Source organism: Sceloporus undulatus, chromosome 2, assembly GCF_019175285.1.
Source record: "Sceloporus undulatus isolate JIND9_A2432 ecotype Alabama chromosome 2, SceUnd_v1.1, whole genome shotgun sequence".
Taxonomy (NCBI): Eukaryota; Metazoa; Chordata; class Lepidosauria; order Squamata; family Phrynosomatidae; genus Sceloporus; species Sceloporus undulatus.
In genome coordinates, this window is record NC_056523.1 from 73,117,437 (window position 1) to 73,137,658 (window position 20,222).

The following is a 20,222-nucleotide window of genomic DNA, read 5'->3' on the forward strand; positions in this document are numbered from 1 at the left end:
TATTATTATTATTATTATTATTATTATTATTATTATTATTATTATTATTATGGCAAGGCCCTGTAATTCTCTGCAAAATAATTATGGATATTCCAAAACCTTTCCTAGAATTCTCAGCAGATGAAATCTTCCTATCACTAATGCAGAGTTCCAGTGACAGGCTGAACCAATCTTTCTTTTTATTGCATTAGAGATATGCAATGGGCAAATGATATCCCTTCTCTGTCCCATCTTTTTAGGCCACAAGCTTCCTCTACAGAATTACAGTCTCTGCCATGGTTTTCCTGTTCCCAGGTTAGATGCTGTCCGGACTGATCTGTTTATTGGAACTCTGATTTTTCATCTACCCATTGTACTGTTGTTGTGTTCCTTCCAGTTGTTACTGATTTATGTCAACCCTAATGCAAACTTAAGTGGTTTTCTTGGCAAGATTTGTTCAGGGGGGGGGGGGTGACTTTGCCTTCCTCTGAGGCTGAGATTGTGATTTGTCCAAGGTCACCCAGTGGGTTATCATATCAAGGAGGAGATTCAAATACTCTTGTCTCCTAGTCCAAAAGCAACCACACCGCATTTAGTCTCCTACATGGTATAATACACCTTTATAATGCTACAATACCATTTTTAAAGTAGCATTATAGTGATATAGTACTACTTTTTTAAAAAATGAGATAGACATTCATGTCACCACGATTAGCATTTTACCAAAACAGCAGTGACTGTGGAGATCGTTTAGCCACCATTTCAAAAAAACTGTATACTTTATATAGTCAAAAAAAAAAAAATAGAAATTTTAGTCAAAAAATTGACCCCAAAAACTTGGGTTGACTTACCCAAGGGTCAATGTAAATACTATACTTTTGTCAAAAAAGGAACCACACCCTTCTCCAAGTAGAGTAGTGAAAGGCAAGAGCTTAGTCTGTTCTACGAGAACCTAAAAGAAGCACTGGTATGGTATGGCTTCTGGCCTTTTCGAATGACTGTGTGTGAAAATGGCAGTGGTGGCAGCTCATTGGCTTTTCCACCAAAGGAATGCTGAGAGGAATCTGTCTTTGAAGACATTTGTGTATGTTTATCAGCTTTTCTGGGTTAAAATCAGACAAAGTTATCACATTAAAGTTAAAGGCTATTACAGTCAGCCCTTATATATGGATTTTTTATACACTGATTCAAGCATTCACGGTTTGAAAATGTTCAAAAAAGTAAAAATTTCAAATATCAAACCTTGATTTTCCATTTTTATAAGGGACACCATTTTGCTATGTCATTATGTTGAATGGAACTTAAGCATCCATGGATTTTGTTATCCATGGGGGATCTTGGAACCGAACCCCAGCATATAACAAGGGTCCACTGTATCACTGCTAACATAGGCCCTAAACAGACCAGCACTTTGTGCTGGCCTGGGGCTGAAGGTAGGGCTAAGTAGGGCTGGGCATCCACATGCACCCAGCTGTACCTTCACCGCCCATGTGCCATGTTGGTGCGTGCCTGTTCACACAGGCTGTGCCATGATGACGTACGGGCATCGGCATGCCCAAACAGCACTCCATGGAAGGGGCATCATCATGGCGCATGATCACCATAATTGCGCCCCTTCCAGGAAGCTGCTTTTAGCAGCTTCTTTTTTATCCTGAGAGAGAGAGAGCATAGAGTTGTCGTGGTGTGTGGTTGCCGTGGCAACAATCTGGGGCATCTCGCCACCCCTTCCTGTCCATAGCCCCAAAGTCACTATTTTCTTTGCTTTGCCTCTGCATCTTTTTGGACATGTGCACATTTTTTTAGCCCTGCCTGCTCCTGTTTACCTCACACACACATCATACAGCCACCATTTATTGTAGTCTCCTCCTCATTCATCCAGCCTTTAAGGTGAGCACAAATAGATATGCCTGCTGGAATTTTGTAAGCTCTTAGTCATCATTTTCATTTGTTTCATTCTTTACATCTTTTGTTGTATGCCTTTAAGTTTTACCCTCAAATTATTCATGGGTCATACCAAGCTCCAAAATTTTGGCCCCAAAGTGTGCCCTCTACTTATACATGAGGTCAGCTTACAGTCAAATATATGTACAGTATTCAAATATACCATTATAAGGTATAGCACAACTTCATTTACATGGTATTCCATCATCATAATCCTCTTTATTTAATTAATTAATTAATTAATTAATTATACTTGGGGGAAATGGTTTAGCGCTACCTAAAAGATAGTTTTTAGATTTAAAAAAACTGGTGAAAAAATGATATCTGCTGCAAAAATAAACATGTGGTATTCCACATGCGTACTCACATCCCTACCCATATCAAACTACAAATCTTTTTAAGAAACTGTTGCATTACTCTACTCTCCTTCTCAAAAAAGTTTCTCTCTCTTTTTTTTTTAACGGGCAGAAATAGCACTGGAAAAACAAGGAAGGGTTACCAATATGATTACAACATCATGTGGATCCCTTATAAATTGTGAGTAAATAAGTCATGACAGTTCCACAATAAATCCTTGTGTGAAAGTAACCCTTTCACTCCATATGTTGCATATATATATAGCTATCACATAAAACACAAGGGAAAAGGAGAATATTAATTTTTTATACATTAGCCAGGAATAAGAATTTTCTCACTTGTGACTTAACTTTTTTTTAATTAGCAATGAAGTACATTGCATTCCATGGTGATTGTTAACTGTTCCTTTGCCCTCAACATTAACTGCATTCTAAATTATGCAGGGAGGTCCCTGGGAATGGCAATGGTTAAACTATTTATTTAATATTTAATATAATTACTGTATACTACCCTTCTGCCTTTACACAATCATTGGCCACTATCCTGTTACTGATTTATGTGTGTGCAATCCCTTTCTGGACAGAGTGTAGAGGGCTAGTCTCTTACATTTGCACTCCATCAAAAAACCTTCCATGCTTGGCAATTGTCAAGCCCCCGAATGAGCTGCTACTGCTCTTTCTTAACAGGGGAGGGAAAGGAGATGGAGAAGCAATTCATACCACAAAGATCCAGCTGCTTTGAGGTCTTGGTGGAGGGGGAAAGTGATTGCACTCCATTTGAGGACACTCTCATTTCCCCTACCCTCACAGACACCAAACAGACCAGCTGGTTCCCCATGGTCTGAGTTGCTTCCCCCATCCTCTCTTGTTGTTATCATGATATATGCCTTCAAGTAATTTCCAACTTATGGTGACCCTACAGAAAATTTATTATGTAGTTTTCATGGCAAGATTTATTCAGAAGCGGTTTGCTTTTACCTTCCTCTGAGGCTGAGAGAGTGTAACTTGCCCAAGGTCACCAGTGGGTTTCCACAACTGAGCAGGGAATCCAAGTCCAACATCCAAACCGCTACACCACCCTCCCCACAGGTAAGTGACAGAAGCAGGGGCATATTTTAAATTTTGACAGCTGCTGGGTGGTGGGAGGACACAGAACTCCACTGTAAAGTTATGTACGTATGTAAGATCTTGGCCTTTTCCCTGTCAAATGAAGTAACTTTTTCCCAAAATATTTCCATTCAACTACACTCATATCTGAGATAGGAAATAAATCAGATAACTGAATGGCAACTTTTTGCAAAGACAGAGACAAACATCTGAAGACCTCAGTACATTATCACAGGCTACAAGGGAATAGGAGCAAATGTTTTGGTGAAGGTCAATAAGATTTTAGTGATGTGCTTTTTAATGTTAAAAGTTTGTGATAGGGAATTGACTTGACAGGAGATAAGAATCAGCTATTCTCTACTATATCTGGGAAGCGATGAATGAAAATGTTTGTAATGTCCAGAAGGTATGTGGAAGACTGAATACACTCCTTTAAAACAAGAACACATAGGCTTGGTTCCCCCTCACACACAGCCCTTTCAATCTCACACTGGGAAATCTCTGAAGAAAGATATAATATTATGAATCTAAACAACTTTCTGTTTCAAACATATTTAGCAAGAAATCACCCCTGACTTTCTTGAGATAGCTAGAGGGATGGTTAAATAAAGTTCTTCCATTGTAAGAGATTACAAGCAAAAAATACAAGGTTATGTCAAACTGACAGGCTGTGCAGACCTCCTTTAAGGGCCATCTCCAGCTGTGCTGGATTGGGGCCATGGCAACAACACACCGCAGCCCTGATCTGGCCTTTCCAGGGTGCAAAAAGAAGCCGCAAAAAGCGGCTCCTTTTGCACCTTGGAAAGGACTCAATTGACACAGCGCTGCAGCTTTAAGGTGTTCCTTTGGCACTGCATCATGTGGATGCAGCACCAGAGGAGTGCCGTGATGCCATGTGCCATGTGGAGCAGTGTGCAGCGTCGCGTCACCCTGGGGGCGGAGTCAGAACATGCATCATATGGACACCATGCCCCAACTCCGGCCCCAGGCTGGCCTTAATGGCTGGTCTGCACAGTCCCTAAGTTAACAACAAATAAATCCAACCCTAGTGCAGGGTCTTTACAAAATCTACTACCTTTGCTCAGTTAATCCCAGGGAAAAATATTATATATGCAACATATAGGGGACAATTTCCTACCCTTGAACCCTACAGGAAACATGTCAAAAAAAACCCTGAAAAAAATAACTGGAAGTGAGCAGAGAAACAATTACAGTTTTTCAAACAGTTGTTTTTTAAAATTAATCAGTGCATAAATACAGAGTATTTAGAAAAGTGGTCCCAAAACTGTGCCCTTTAAGAGATTTTGGACTTCAGCTCCAGGAAGCCTCAGCTATGTTGACCAATAGTCTGTGATTCTGGGAGATGAAGTCCAAAATCTCTTAGAGCACAGTTTGGGGAGCACTAATTTAGATGATGCCAAAATCCTGTCAATATCCTAGTGGAGTTGGGGAGCAGGTAGAGAATGCTAATACAACCCTGTGTGATTCATGTAGCCTAGGGCCGTGCTTTGCCTTCCCCTGTCTTAACGGAAGGAGGCTCTACAATGATATCAGCAAAGTGGAAACCATTTACTTCTCAGAGAACAACATTAAAATCAGCTTACATGACCAGCTAGACTCACCTTGATATATGTGTCCAGGCTTGGGTGGACACGGTTTACAGCCAGATGGATGGACAGAGGAGTCGTGTAGGGGAATGTTGCCATGACTACATGGCTAGGGGCTGGAAAGCTGAAAATCTTGAAACCATACTTCAGGAACATGCGGATCACTTCCTCTGATGGCTTCTCTTCTCCTTCACTCAGTATACGACCCACAGCATAGCGGCATTTCTCTGGATCCACCTAGGAAAAGACACAATGGATGGATTTAGATGATAAAAAAGCTTCAAAGGATAGACAGTGGTTTTCAGCTTGTGTTCTAGAGAATCCCAGGTTTCCCAAAAAATGCTTTCAGAAACTCTTTGATGGTAAACATTTCCCACAAATGTTTTCCACTGAGCTGTCTTTACTGGGATTCATGTATAAGTCTGACTCTCATTTAGTGCAGTATTTTGGTGATGCATAATAAACCTGGGTGATACCCTATGTGAAGTGAGATGCTTTCACAGAATGTTCCATTTAGAGAACTAATAGGAATGTTGGTTAATTCAGTATTAGTGCTTTATCGATCGTATTTTTGTACTATTGTATCATTTTTATTGATGTAATCCCACCTCGATCCTTGGGAGGGGTGGAAAATATATAAACTATTATTATTATAATATTATTATTCACATCTCCGACAATGCGGATTGATGTGCATCTTTCAGGAAAAGTCAGGTGGGAAAACAGTATCTAATATCCCAGATTAAGTGGGGGTTTTGCCAGCCCCTCCTTTTTTTTTTAATTTATATCCCGCTTTTCTGTGACAAGACAATCAAAGCGGCTACAACATGTTAAAATCCACATTTACAAATTTATGTCCCAAATTCCCCCTCTTAAAACAGGATTAAACAAATTACAATTAAAACATCTATTAAAAACACAATAAAATACAGCGAGGTGGGCTCCTAAAACTGCATCGAGTACATTCAGGATGTGTTTGAACAACAAGACTTCAATCCAGATTCATACTGGATTATTTTCATAGTCTGAATGGGGGCCCTGATTGCCAGAGTCATAGTCCAATGCTCAAACCACTACACTATGCAGCTCCTATAGCACAACTCCTAAAACAAACTGTCTTTCCTTTCCCACCAATGAGAGAACCCTATGAGATGTTCTCTCAAGGTTCTGTGATATAGGAAGCCATTATGGCTAGGCTCTCATAGTATCAAACCATTTCGGCAGCAGTCCATTACACAAGCAGCTTGATACCTCCCAGCAATTATGCAGGAAAGTGACCAAGATCTCATTTCATAAGCGGAAGATCAGCTGCAACAATGGAGGTGGTAGGTGGCCCCAGCCACAACCTGCCTTGTGCATTGCCACCAGAAGAAAGGCATGGCAAGAGTGCTTGGAAATTTGTTGATTTCCTAAGCCACCCTCCTATAGTGCTTTGGCTCTGAAGACCCTTCAGAGCAAAGGACCCTTCAGAAAATAAGACAGGAACATTATTTATAAAGCTAAATGTGTATCTCCTATTTATACAATACCAGTGTTTCGCTCACTGAAGCATCCCATGGAACTGCACAAATTACATACAGTACTATATTTATTCTACAACTTTGGAAGAAAATATCTTATTTGGAATTTACTATTCCTGCTACACAAAAATACTTCACCAACATTAAATCCTATTGTTAAAAAGAATTCTTCTGGGCCTAAAACAGCATAGAGGAACCTAAAAACAAGACCCTAGAAGGCATTTTGTGGCACTTGAGGGAAATTTTTGCAGGCAGATGTAGTGTGGTGTGGAGTCCTCCAAGGGCTCCTGAAGGCCTAATGTGGGTCCTAGCCTTCCATAGTTGCCAACTCCTATTTTAGAAGTTCAGCAATGAATTTCCTGAAACAGTTGCCTGTAAAAATGTTCCTGTGGCTTTTACCAATGGATAGTTTTGCCCCAGAGCAGTTGCCATTTGTTCCCAATCCTGTATGAAAGGTCTGTTTTTTATTGCCTAGTTATATATATTCTCATCTATACATTTTGACAATTACATCTAGCCACTGCTTAAATTTCATAAGTTTGTAAGAGCTTTTTTGTAACCTTCCCTTTGGAAAAAAAACACCCCATGTTCTGTATAGGTTTCATGAATAATCCAAATCTCTGGTCTTTTGATCCAAAACCTGACAATAGATACTGATTTGACAAAGGAGCCAGTCCAAACCTTGAGGGTCAGATTTTACTATTTAACAAATCTCACTTCCACATCTGAACAAGGAGGGGAATAAATGTCTCTCAAAAATGACTGTTGACATTTTCCTGTGACAGACTTCATTGACTTCTGTAGCTTTAGATCCATCGGTTATTCAGCAATGCCAGTTCCAGTAGAGATACCAATTATATCCAGTGCCAATTATCTGCCTATTGTGAGAGAAGCAACAAGTGAGCAACAGCAGTCATTGCTTCTACTGCCAATTCAAAAGGCTCAGTGCTCTACCTGCTAGCCACTGATCGTGCTGTGACATTTACACTCACGTATGTGTATGTGCATTGTTTGTGTGTCCCTGACATTCCTCAGGACTTCCATCCAGACCTGCACTGACATTTCAACAGCATGCTACGAAAGAGTTTATCATTTTTGCATATTTAATGACAAGTCTAAACCTGGAAACATGATTTAGACCTATTCTTTACTAAGTCCTGGGCCCTGGACCAGTGCTCATCCCCAAGCAATTGTCTACTGACCCCCGGATGTTTCTTTGGACCAGTGCTGGTCCCTAAGCCATTGGCTGCTAGTTTCTGTTGAAGAAAGAAATACAAATTATAGACAATGGGAACAAATGTGGTGCTCATCCCTGGCACACAGGGGTGAGTGGGTAAGGAATTGCCAGTTCTCCATATCAAATAGATGAGAACCACTGGTTTCGACATTTCTGTTATTTTCCTCACATCACTGAAGCCAGGCAAAAGGCTATACAGATGACATTCGTCAGGGAATAATTTTCACTTTACTAGTATAATAACAATACAATTTATTGAGTAGCCCAAGGGCCGTTTCAAAATACTAGTAACATAATAAAAAGCAGTATCACACAGCTATATATAAAATGTAAATACAGTGCACTAGGTGCAATAAACCTCCATACAATATAAATACATATGCATAACCTAAGCGTGCACCAGAACCAGAACATGCACTACTTGTCTACAGCTTATATATATCTAAAAGATATACAATATGTGCTAAAGGATATACTAGTAAACAGATAAAATAAATTAAACAGTAGTATGTAAGATAGTTACCATGGGGAATAAAATTTCACTTTACTAGATATGCGCATAACTCTCAGTGAACCCAACGGGTTTTCCAGCCTTTTTTACATCAGCAATAAAAGAGATAATTTTGCTTCTTCATATGGTCCAGAGAGCTTATCCCTAAAACGAAATATTTGAAAAAGATTTGTTTTTGTCTTTCCCACTATGACCAGCATTCCTAACATATGGCAACATCACTCAAGACACACCATGATATTGTTCAGTGGACTATTTAGGAAATGTCTGCCTAGGAGGTTTGTAAGCTCACGGTTGGATACTTTAGCACTAAAACCAGCAGCACAGGAAGCTGCATTCAAAAGAAGAACATACTGAGTCATTTTTTGTGTGTGTTTTCCCCATTATGGATTCAGGAATTCTTGCACTGACCCCATCATTTTTGCAACCCACCAAGAAACTACAGTGCTTTCAGTACTTTGTTATATTGCATCAAGAAACTGACATGCTAGTTTAAATAGCTAACTAATTCTCCCTTCCAGTACATCTTTGTAAACATTCGACATTTAGTAAATCTGGACCTTATTAAAACACATCTTACCAGGGTTAGGCTATGCAGTGGGCATACCACTAAAAGCAGATAAGCAATATTCCAATGAATCAGACATCAAAACAAAACCTATACACATTTCTTTAATCTGTCCTAGATATAAACTGCTCTGACTCCCTCTTAACTGAGTCAGGTTTGACTTTCCAAAAATATCAACAATGAACTATACAGTACCACAGTTTAGAGCAAAGCAAAACAAAATAGCACTCAACAGGTTAGATAATCAAAAAGGAAATGAACCATTTCATCTATTCAAAGGTAAGGCACTTGAAGATAAACACAGCTTTTAAAGTTCTCTGCCATATTACTGCTGTTCAGTTTTTAAGAACCGATACATTAAGAAGTGAAATGTCATCCATAAAAGCCCACTGTTTATAAGTGAGAGAACAGGCTATTTAATCATGCAAGATGGAAGCAGTAATGGCAAAAATGACATTTAGGCATTCTGTCACCCAATAAAAAGATCCACCTGACTCTTATCTGTGTAGATATAGCCTCTTTGGCAATTTGTCAAAGCATATATGTGAAAAGTGAACACCAAGCATAATCACCAAGGAGTCATGCTTCAAGAAACCAGACAAAACAAACCATGCATTTGCTCCTATAATCCTTCTATAACCCCCCTGGAACTTTTTATCAGTAACAGACTTCACATCACTCATGCCAAGAAACGCAATTCAATCTAAACTTCACAAGTCATGGGAACTGTAGTCAGGCATGTAGGGCTACAAGGACTTCACAGCAGAGTAATGAGAACAACAGGATTTGCCCTAGCAATAGCTCAACCTGTAATCACTATAGCTTCAAACTGTGTTTCTCTACTAAAGCTGCATCTGCACTGAAATAATCCAATTTGACACCACTTTAACTGCCATGGCTCAATGCTATGGAATTCTGGGAACTGTAATTTGCTGTGGCACCAGAGCTCTCTGATAAAGATGGCTAAATATCTCAATAAAACTACAATTCCCAGAATTCCGTAACACTGGGCCATGGCAGTTAAAGTGATGTCAAACTGGATTATTTCTGAAGTGTGGATGCAGCCTAAGTAAACTTTTCTGCTCAACACTGCAGGTAGGTGAGCAGCTATTAGAATCATAGAATCGTAAAGTTGGAAGAGACTACAAAGGCCATCCAGTCCAACCCCCTGCCATGCAGGAACTCTCAATCCAAGTATCCCCGAGCCATCCAGCCCGTTTAAAGACCTCCAAGGAGGGAGATTCCACTACACTCTGAGGGAGTGTGTTCCACTGTCGAACAGCCCTTACTGTCAGGAAGTTCCTCCTAATGTTCAGGTGGAATCTCTTTTCCTGTAGCTTGCATCCATTGCTCCGAGTCCTAGTCTCTGGAGCTGCAGAAAATAAACTTGCTCCCTCCTCAATATGACATCCCTTCAAGTATTTAAACAGGGCTATCATATCATCTCTTAACCTTCTCTTCTCCAGACTAAACATCCTCAGCTCCCTAAGGCGTTCCTCATAAGGCATGGTTTGAAGACCATTCACTATTTTAGTTGCCCTCCTTTGGACACGCTCCAGTTTCTCAATGTCCTTTTTGAATTGTGGTGCCCAGAACTGGACACAGCATTCCAGGTGAGGCCTGACCACAAGATCCATTCCTATCCTTCTTCCCTTTAATCTCCTGTTGGAACCATAATTAAACAATTTGTGTCTTCATCTAAGAGGCTAGAAATCTGGTATATCACGCTTCTCTTAAAGCTTTGCCACTAAGCTTTGCCACTGAAGCTCAGCAAGGAGCAGTTCCTCCAAGTCATTTTCTTTCTTAAGTGGCCATGTGGAACAAGGGATAGATATCAGGATCCTGGGTAAACATTGCTTCTCGTTTCCATAAAAAGCTAGACCGTACAGCAGACGCAGAACATCTCTGCCTAGTTTCCTCTTGTGTTTCCTCCTAAGATTCATCATAATTCAACATGTGATGTTGGCCCCACCAACAAGAGCTGTGCAGAACTGGAACTGACAACAACCTCAATAGTAAAAGCAATTTTCCAGCCATTCACACAAACATTGCTTTTTCCCACCAAGTTAAAGGGATTTGAATCTAGTAGTTCAGTCATTCTCAATGCTGCAAATCACCCTAATCTGGAGAGAGATTAGTCCACTAATAAAGGATCAAAACAGAAGCAAAGCCTTCAAAGAATTTTCACTGCTTTCAAGTAGCAATTCAGCTTTATTCAAGTTCACAGCTCAGTAGTGCTTCTTCTATTGGGTACAAAATTTGATTGTACTTTAAAAACTAAAAATATTCTTTCATTTTTTGGAGGAAGAAAAGAAACTTGATAATGTGTTACTCTATAAACAACTTGTTAAGACAACCAGTATTCTGGCTACAGAGAGTTTCTCTGCAACAGTCTTCAGAGAGGTAGAAAATGTACAAAACATGACATTTTCATTATTTCTCTGAGCAATGTGAAAACAAAAGGCAAAGCTATAGAGATTTATTTTTATTTCATTTATTTACATGCACTTTTATACCACCTGCCATACAGAGCATATCCAGGCAGTGTACAGCAATTAAATTCTGATATAAATATATAAACTTTGGAATCATAGATTTGGAAGAGACCTCAAGAGCTATATAGTCCAACACTCTTCAATGCAGGAACACACAATCAAAGCATCTCTGACAGATGGCCATCCAGCCTCTCTTTAAAGACCTCCAAAGAAGGAGATTCCACCACACTCCAAAACAGAGTATTCCACGGTCAAACAGCTGTTACTGTCTGAAGATGGTAAATATCAGATATAACATTACAACATAGCTAAAATAGATTAACACATAATTATCACATAAGCTAAATATCAAAACGATATTTAGGCAATATAAATGATCAAATGCTGAAGGAAACAAAGAAGTTGTGTTGAACTAAATTTTATCTAATTTGGCAAAGTTTTGATTTCCGGGGGACATCTGCAGGATATGGCACAAACAGAAATGCTTGTGATAACAGCTGCAGTGGCAGATCTATATGGGAGAAGCTTTTATCTGAGATACCCCGGTTCCAATATGTTTAGGACCTCAATGCTAAAACCAAAACCTTATAGGTTAAACTAACCAGGCACTATTTTTTCAATGAAAAGCTTTTGTAGGCTATCATACCAATTATGCTATTAAGATATTAAAATATACATATTTTAAACATTAAAAAGCATAAAAAAACAAGACATAAAAGTCACCCAAGAGACAAATCTCAATATTGCCATTAGGTTTCTCAAATTCAGAAAGAGATCTCAAAGGTCAATGGAGGAGGTACAGTTTCCTTGGGGACCACAGGTTGGGAGTAACAACATCAGCCATTGTACCACATTGGCTAAATACGTACTTTATAATACTCCGCAAAATGGGGAGGACGGACAATATAAGATAGTTGGGAAGATTTGCTTTGGTGACCTAAAAAGTATGTCTACTTCTTTCACAGAAGTAACACAGATTTCCTCATTGCCAATACTAATTACAACTTAGTTTGTCTTTCTTGTACACCATCTGTTTCTTCTGTTGCTACTGTTCATCTCTAAAAATATTAGCAATCTGTGCAGAACTTAAATGAGAAATTCCTCTGATGTTTCTAGAGAGTAGCCTGGTTAGCAGATCCAGTGTTTGATTACCATATCCAAAAGAATGATGATGATCGAGGAGTATGAGATATTTATCGTTTCAGCTAAAATCACCAAAATCTCTTATGTGGGCTGTAACATACACCTACTCAGCAGATATAAACAGAAATGCTAAGATGCACACACCAGCAGAGGTGATAGATTTTTTCCCACACACAAGATGCTCATTCCATTCATCCACAGTGGCAACGGATTTATAAAGAAAAGCAACTATGTCATTAATAAGTAAATAAAAACAAAAGCTCCAGTAAAGCCATAGTTCCATGGTTGTGTCACATGCCTTCCATATTATGGACTGGACATACAAAAAGAGCCATAATTGCACCACTTCTCGGGTCTAGAATTTCCCTTGTATCAGCTTTGTAGACCAGTCCCAAAACCCATATTGTGAGAATACAGTATCTTTATTAGACCAATCAAAAAAGTTTTTTTAATAAAAACTGCAGTTTTCAGAACCATCAGTTCCCCTTGTCAGCCATAAATGTTACAAAAAACATGCAGGGTAAAGGTGCAGGGCAGGGAGATATCTAATATTAAAGTCATGTAGACTGCATGTTATATTGCAATGTTATGGGAGGAAGACCTACCAACTCACAAAAAGGACTCATTGATTATTAGGTTTCACCCTGAATGCCCCCTGGGCTTGCTAGAAACAAGAAAAGCAATAAGAGGCAATAAACTTTGATTTTCCATTTTGAAAATAAAAATGACAGCACTCAATACTCAAAGCTCATCTTTATCGAGTGTGAAGCTCACAGGCCTCTTTTAAGGTAAAGAGCATAGAGTCCTTAGGCAGCCTCTATATTGTCACAGTTGAAGATGATTTTAGGTGCTGGATCATATAAAAACTAGTCAACAAAAGTCAATTTGAGTAGCTTTATGTCAAAGGCAGCAAATCTTCAGAAAATAAATCCTAGTTTAAAATAATGTAAAATCTTCTTCCTTCCATATACAGTTAGTATTTTTCAAGTCATATGTAATTCAGGAATTCAGAGATATATCCATGTTAATCAGGAATGTCTGTATACAAAGGAATCTTGTGACACCTTTGAGACTAAATGAATGAAAGATGCTGTAGCATACGCTTTCATAGATTGGTTCTAATTCCTCAGATCCATGCTGCCCAGGAAAGATCTTTATAATCAGACTGTATGAACAGCCATAGAAATGCTGGTGGGTATGGTGACGTGATAACAAGTTACCAGTCACCTCTCTGGAATGAATCACTCTCACTAAGTTTCTGAAGTTCAGCAGCAAAAATGGTAGATGAAGGTGATAGCTGGTAATACAGGAACAAAAGCCTCAAGATGGCACCTGAGGGAGTGCTGCTACGCTTGCTCCACTGCCTACCAAGTCCTATCAAACCACTGAGGATCATCACTGAATTCCCAGGGGTTTGCAGGGTGCCTACACCGAAGCTGGAGGGTTGATTGAACTTCTTTTGTTTTTTCTTTTCTGTACTGTCTGCCAACAACAATGGTCTGCCCTGGCCTCGCATCGGGAGGCATGGAGACGCACTATCCACAATGCTGCAGCCTTTTTCGAAAACTCACGCTGAACGAGTTTTGAAGAGAAACGATAACACAGAAAGAACCACAACCCAGAAACATCATCCAAGGAGACTTTCCGCTGTGCTTTCTGCAACCGGACCTGTTTGTCCCGGATTGGCCTTTTTAGTCACCAACGCGCTTGTACAAAGCGCGGAATGAGTCCTTCCTGAATCTTCGTTCGCAAAGCAAAGCCAGAGAGAGAGAGACTGTCTACCATTGTGTTCCTTGATAGCTATGGGGGGGGGGGTCTCATTAGGTCTAATTGACCAGGTATTTCTTTTGAGCTCTGTAGGTATTGTGGTGCCAAGTGTCTCAAAGTTTTGCATCATTTGGGCTTTGGTAGAAGCACTTAGGGTCTCATTGCCATGGAAGATAATGAAGAGAAGCTTGAAGGGAAATCCCCATCTGTATTTTATTCCCTTGAAGAGCAGAACAGCTGTAAGAGGCTTGAGGGACTGTCTTTTCCTTAATGTCTCCATTGAAATGACTTGGTAGACTGCCACTTTATGCCCCTCATAATTAAAATCTGTACCTCTGAACAAGGTGTTCAAAACTAAAGTTTTCTTTGCAGAGCTCGCAAATCGTATGATAATATCCTTGGGGGCTTTGTTAGCTGGCTATTGAGGCGTTAGGGAATGATGCATGTGTTCTATGTCTGATGGCAGTAGGTTTAATTCAGGATTTATTTTATTCATCCATGCAAGTATTGAATGTTGTAGGGAGGAGAGGGTCGCCAATTCAGGAATACCCTTCAGACAACAGTTTGCTCGTCTTTCTCGATTTTCCGAATTCTCCAGCTTACTTTGCAGGTGAGAGTTTGCTTCTTCTAAGGTGCAAATTCTCTTTTTGTGACAAGATCCCTGTTTGAGAGAAGCATTTGCTATTTCCTCTTTATCTTGGATTTTGTTTGAAATTTCTGAGATTTTCAGACTCAGTGACTCTAAAGCAAGTGACTAGTCTCTTTGTAGATCTCTGACCAAATTCACATGTAACTTTTCCAGTAATTCTAGAAAGGGAAGGTCTGAGTCAACAGGAGATCCAGGGTTTCCTGTTCTATTTGCCTTATTAGGGTTGCGCATCATGTTGGTAATTATTAGGTCTCTCTCATCCTGTTGTGGTTTTGCTTCTTTTGCAAGTGTGCAAAAATCTATAATAAGTTGATCAGCTCCTCTTTTAAATGTGGACATCAGTACCCACTGTTTTGTTGATTTTTAAGTTGAAATTCTTGCTTTTATTTATAATTAATCATCAGGATTAAGGCGAGTTCTTTGACTATGCATCTGCCATGTTGGACTGTTGGCCAAGCCACCCTAATATTTATACATTTTAATGTTATATTGTTTTTAAATTGTATTGTTTTAAATCTGCTGTTTGCCACCTTGAGTCCCTATATTGGGAGAAAGGCTGATTGATTGATTGATTGATTGATTGAGAGAGAGAGAGAGAGAGAGAGAGAGAGAGAGATAATACCCACAAGCACCTCTATGGCTATTCATACAGTCTGATTATAAAGGTCATTCCTGGGCACCAGTTCAGTCCATGCATCTGAGGAAATAGACTAAGGGGCTGAACAGACGACCCCTTTGAGCACCAGATCAGGGCCGCAGCAACCACACACCGCGGCCCCGATCTGGTGGTTTGACTGCTTAAAAAGAAACAGCAAAATGCTGCTCCTTTTTAAGCTGGCAAAAAGCCGCCCTTGCTGCCACACTGGCACTTTTGCTCCATTTCTTTGGCACAGTGTGTATAAACGCTGAGCCATAGGTGCATACCCATGCTGCCCGCTGTCTGGACAGGGGGGGGGGCGTGACAGCAGTTTGGAGCGGAGTCAGGGTGTGCAGTTGCAACACCCCTCTCCATCCCGACGCCGGCTCATAGTGCCGGTCTGTTCAGCCCCTAAGTGTACAAAAGCTTACACTACAGCCTCTTTCACTCAAAGGTGTTACAAGATCTCTTTACATATAATGTGTATAATACCTTTGGTGGCTTATACTGATACAATAAGAGGATATGCCAGAGTAAGTATTTTTACAGACACTGTCCAAGGAGTATCCAGTACCTCCTTGCATAACAGCAGCCATACATTGCCCAGTGCCGCTCCCCTGCCCAACCCAAATGGCTATGCATTAATCAGGGAACTGTGCCAGGAAACTGTCACATAGTTGTTCAGATGGCAGGTGGTGTTCACCTGGAGCTCCACATACTTCCACTGGTGTGTTTTACATGCTGCCAGCAACAAGCAGGATCTCTGCTCCCCCCCCCTCTCTCTGTACTGTATTACCTATATTGCCTTTAACTGACAAAGAGGCTTGATGGTCTTGAAAGTGTGCACATATTTTTCTGCCTGTTTGATTGCCACACTATGTATTTTGGAAATTATGTTACCTCTGACACAGCTATTCCTGTAATTTGTAAATCAATAGTATCCCAGAGTACAACTAAATACTATAAATATTAGTCTTGAGAGGACTAGAAGTGGACATCTTTTATAAATTAGTACCAAACATCCATTTTAGGTGGAGGGTGGGAATGTCAAATGAAGTGTACTCTTCAGTCTCAACCACACACCTCCAGGATCTTTTAAGTTGTCAAGGGGCATTCACACTGGTGGCTTGAAATGATGGGATAGAGAGACTAGGCTTGATCTTGCATTCTGAGCTTCCTCCCTCACAATTTAATACTCCAGGTTGAAGGGAAGCAAGTACCTGGCTGGTCAAGGATTCATATTAACATCCTGAGCAGATTTCAGGAAGAAGAAATTTAATTATAATGATTTTCTGGAGATAAATGAATAATACTTTTTTAAAGAAGAAATCCCTCTTCCACTGACTCACCTGGGGAAATGAAACAAGAAACTCTCACCAACCTATTCACTGAGTCACTTTGACACTGTTTGTAGAAGCTCAGCTATCTGAATTAAATAGGATGACAAATAGCTTAAAAGCACAAAGGAAAGGCAATGTTTTGGGGGAGTGTGTGCATGAACAGGAAGATGGGGAAGATATATACAATAGAAATTAGTGCAGCAAACTACAAACACAGATGGAGCAACAAAGAAGGAGAACCAAATCATCACAGAAACTGATGAAGACAGGGGCTTGCCAATCACTCTGGAAAGGCACACAGAGGATATTATGCAACCACTTCTAACACCTATCTTTCAAGCACTTGTCATTAGCTTTCTTCACCCTACCTTACAAATCAGCCCAGCAAACTAAACTAATCTATAAATTATAAGACATCATGTGTGCATTTTGTGATCAACCACTTCTCAAATTTGTCTATTCTGCAGCTAACATTCTAATGTCTGACTCTTACCTGGTCCTAGCACATTTTGATTGACAGCGGTCACAATTGCAAAGTCTTCAGATCCCTACTATTTTAAAAAGTGGCAAAAGTACAGCTCACATATCCTCCTGCATTTGTGAACAAGGAGACACCGGATGGCTCTAATATAAAAGAGCTGAAGCCCTGTGTCCATTGCCTTACCAATTCAGTTCCAGACACATTAAAAAGATCAAGCATTTTTTTCACCCTTCTACATTGAACACAAGCAATTATCCCACTACAATCTCATAAAAACCATGTTGCAGAGCTTAAGCTTAACATGTGTCTGCACCAATGCAACCAAGCAACCAAGGATTCAAACCGAGGTTTCCCCAATTCAAGTATGACACTGTGGCTACACCACTTCCAATGAAATATACAACTTTTAATTATCATACTGCCTTTTCACAGTACAAATAGTATCCAAAATAATTCACAATATATAAATAAGAATAGCAATAGCAATTACATTTCTATACCAGTGAACTAGCACTTCCTAAGTGGTTTACAATGTATAAGTCAAGAACCAACAGCAATGCATAAAATAGAGCATCAACAACAAACATTCCCAAATCAAAATACCTAATTATTAATTACAAACGATATACTTTAGACAAACTCTCCTCAATAGTATTTATATGTTTAGAGGAAACGTTTTAAAAAATCAGATTTTATTTTAATAGTTTAACTCAAAAGTCAAAAGAAATGTCTGTCTGTCTGTCTGTCTGTCTGTCTGTCTGTCTCAATGTAACATGCCCATGTAGAGAGAATGAGCTAGGAATCAGAAGGTGTTTGTTTCATATCTCATCTCTTCAATGAATTTACTCACCATGTGGCCTTGGTGAGTGACAAGCTACTCTTTCTTAGCCTGAGTCCTCTCTATCCGCAATGCAAGGAGTAATAATACTGACTTACTTTATAGCATTATTGTTTCTGTACTAAATCAGTGTCTGATGTCAGTAATGGACTGGATGAGGTAGAACAAATAGAACCTTAACACAAGACAGAGGTGCTCCTGGTCAGTTGGAAGAAACTAAAGACAAGACAGAGGTAGTCCTGGTCAGTCAGAAGATACATCAGGAAACAGGAATTCATCCTGTCATGGAGCAAATGTAGGTGGCAAAGAAGAATGAATGATTTCTTGGTTGTTGCCACCACCACGAAGTAGGCTTTCCAATGAGCTTTTATGTTTGATTGGATTTGCTCTAACCTTCCTGCCATCAATGCTCTAGTCTCTGTCTGAATGGTTTTCCCTAGCGAACCAGGTGCCTTCTTGTATCCACTTTGTGCTTAGCAGTGATCATGTCCACTACCTGGCCATTTCCCTAGTCTAGAGATCAGCCAAGGCTTTCACAGGTTCACCCTGCCATGGCAACAGGGCGGTCCCAAGAACCACCGGAATCCATCTGGATCCATAAACTGCTTGAGGTAGACCATCTTAATTGGGCCCCCACCCCTGCAGAGGCGCCAAGTCCCAGAAAGTCTCAGTCCCACCAGGCAGTGGTATGATCACTGTCATACCACCCAGCACAGAAAAACAGATCTAGTGTGTGTCCTGCTATACAAGTAGCATCAGAAACTACTTGGAAAAGACAATCCCTATGATTTAAAGGAGCCCTGGTGATGCAGTGGTTACAACGCTGTGGCTACAGTACCAGCATTTAAAGTTTGATTCTAGAGGAGGGCTCCAAGGTCCACTTAGCCTTCCATCCTTTCGTAGGTCAGTAAAATGAGTACTCAGCTTGTTAGGGGCAATTGGTTTACACTACTTAAGGAGTGCTAGTTGACTGATAAGCGGTATAGAAATGTACTTGCTATGGCTATTGCTATTTGAAGTGGGGAAGAGTTGAGGGTGTCCCTACCTGGACCGAAAGGACCTTGAAGCAGTGGTACATGCTCTGTTAATCTCTCGTATTGATTTCTGTAATGCGCTCTACATGGGGCTCCCTTGTACCACGTTCGGAAGCTTCAATTAGTACAAAATATGGCAACCAGATTGGTCACCGGCTCCTCAATGTTTGACCATATAACGCTAATCTTAAAAGATCTTCACTGGCTGCCAATTTGCTTCTGGGCGTAATACAAGGTGTTGGTTATTACCTTTAAAGCCCTACATGACTTGGGCCCGAGTTACTTACGGGAATGCATCCTCCTACATAATCTGCCCTGCACTCTCAGAACAATGGGGAAAAATTTGCTGGAATTAAAAACAATTAGACTAGCCTCAACTTCCCAAAGAGCTTTTACCATAGCTGCTCCAAGATTGTGGAATAGTCTCCTGGAAGAGATCCATCTTACTACCTCCTTGGAGACCTTTATGAGGGCAGTTAAGACGGATCTCTTCTGGCGAGCATACCCACCCAATCTTGTATAAAACACACAGATCCACCTCCTTGAATAGGATTGGAATATCTTTATTCCCCAGTTGCTTTTTGATATCTTGTTTTTAATTGCTAATTCTTTATGTATTTTATTGTTGTGCTTGTATTTGTATTTTTATACTAGGTTGCAATCCCACCTCAATCCACACGGGAGAGGCGGGAAAATATAAATATAAATAAATAAAAATGTTATTTCTTATTGTTTCTAACTAGCACCCTGTGGCTGTAGTGCTTAATACTAAAATGAAAGCCTCCTTGCTTTTGTGTTATCCAGGATGGAGACACGGGAGGGGGAGGGCATAAAGGTATTTAAACAGCGATCCAAAATATCTAAGCACTAAAGGAAGGGGTTGCTGATCTGAACAGTTTGCTTGCATAGTTTAAGTACTAGGATCATTCCTTTAAGGACCATCGCCTCCCCAAAATAGTATTCTACGGTGAACTCGCTACGGGTCAGCGTAAGAGGGGCGCCCCAAAGAAGA

At 40.1% G+C, this 20,222-nt stretch overlaps 1 protein-coding gene across 4 annotated transcripts in view; it reads right to left on the reverse strand.

Annotated features, from left to right (window-relative positions):
* TEX264 (testis expressed 264, ER-phagy receptor) overlaps nt 1-20,222 on the reverse strand; it is a 229,785-nt gene that overhangs the window by 149,892 nt on the left and 59,671 nt on the right. For all 4 annotated transcript variants that reach the window (XM_042450265.1, XM_042450264.1, XM_042450267.1 and 1 more), the window contains exon 3: nt 5,006-5,227. In XM_042450265.1, coding sequence (XP_042306199.1) covers nt 5,006-5,227 — 222 coding nt within the window. The remainder of the gene's footprint in view (nt 1-5,005; nt 5,228-20,222) is intronic.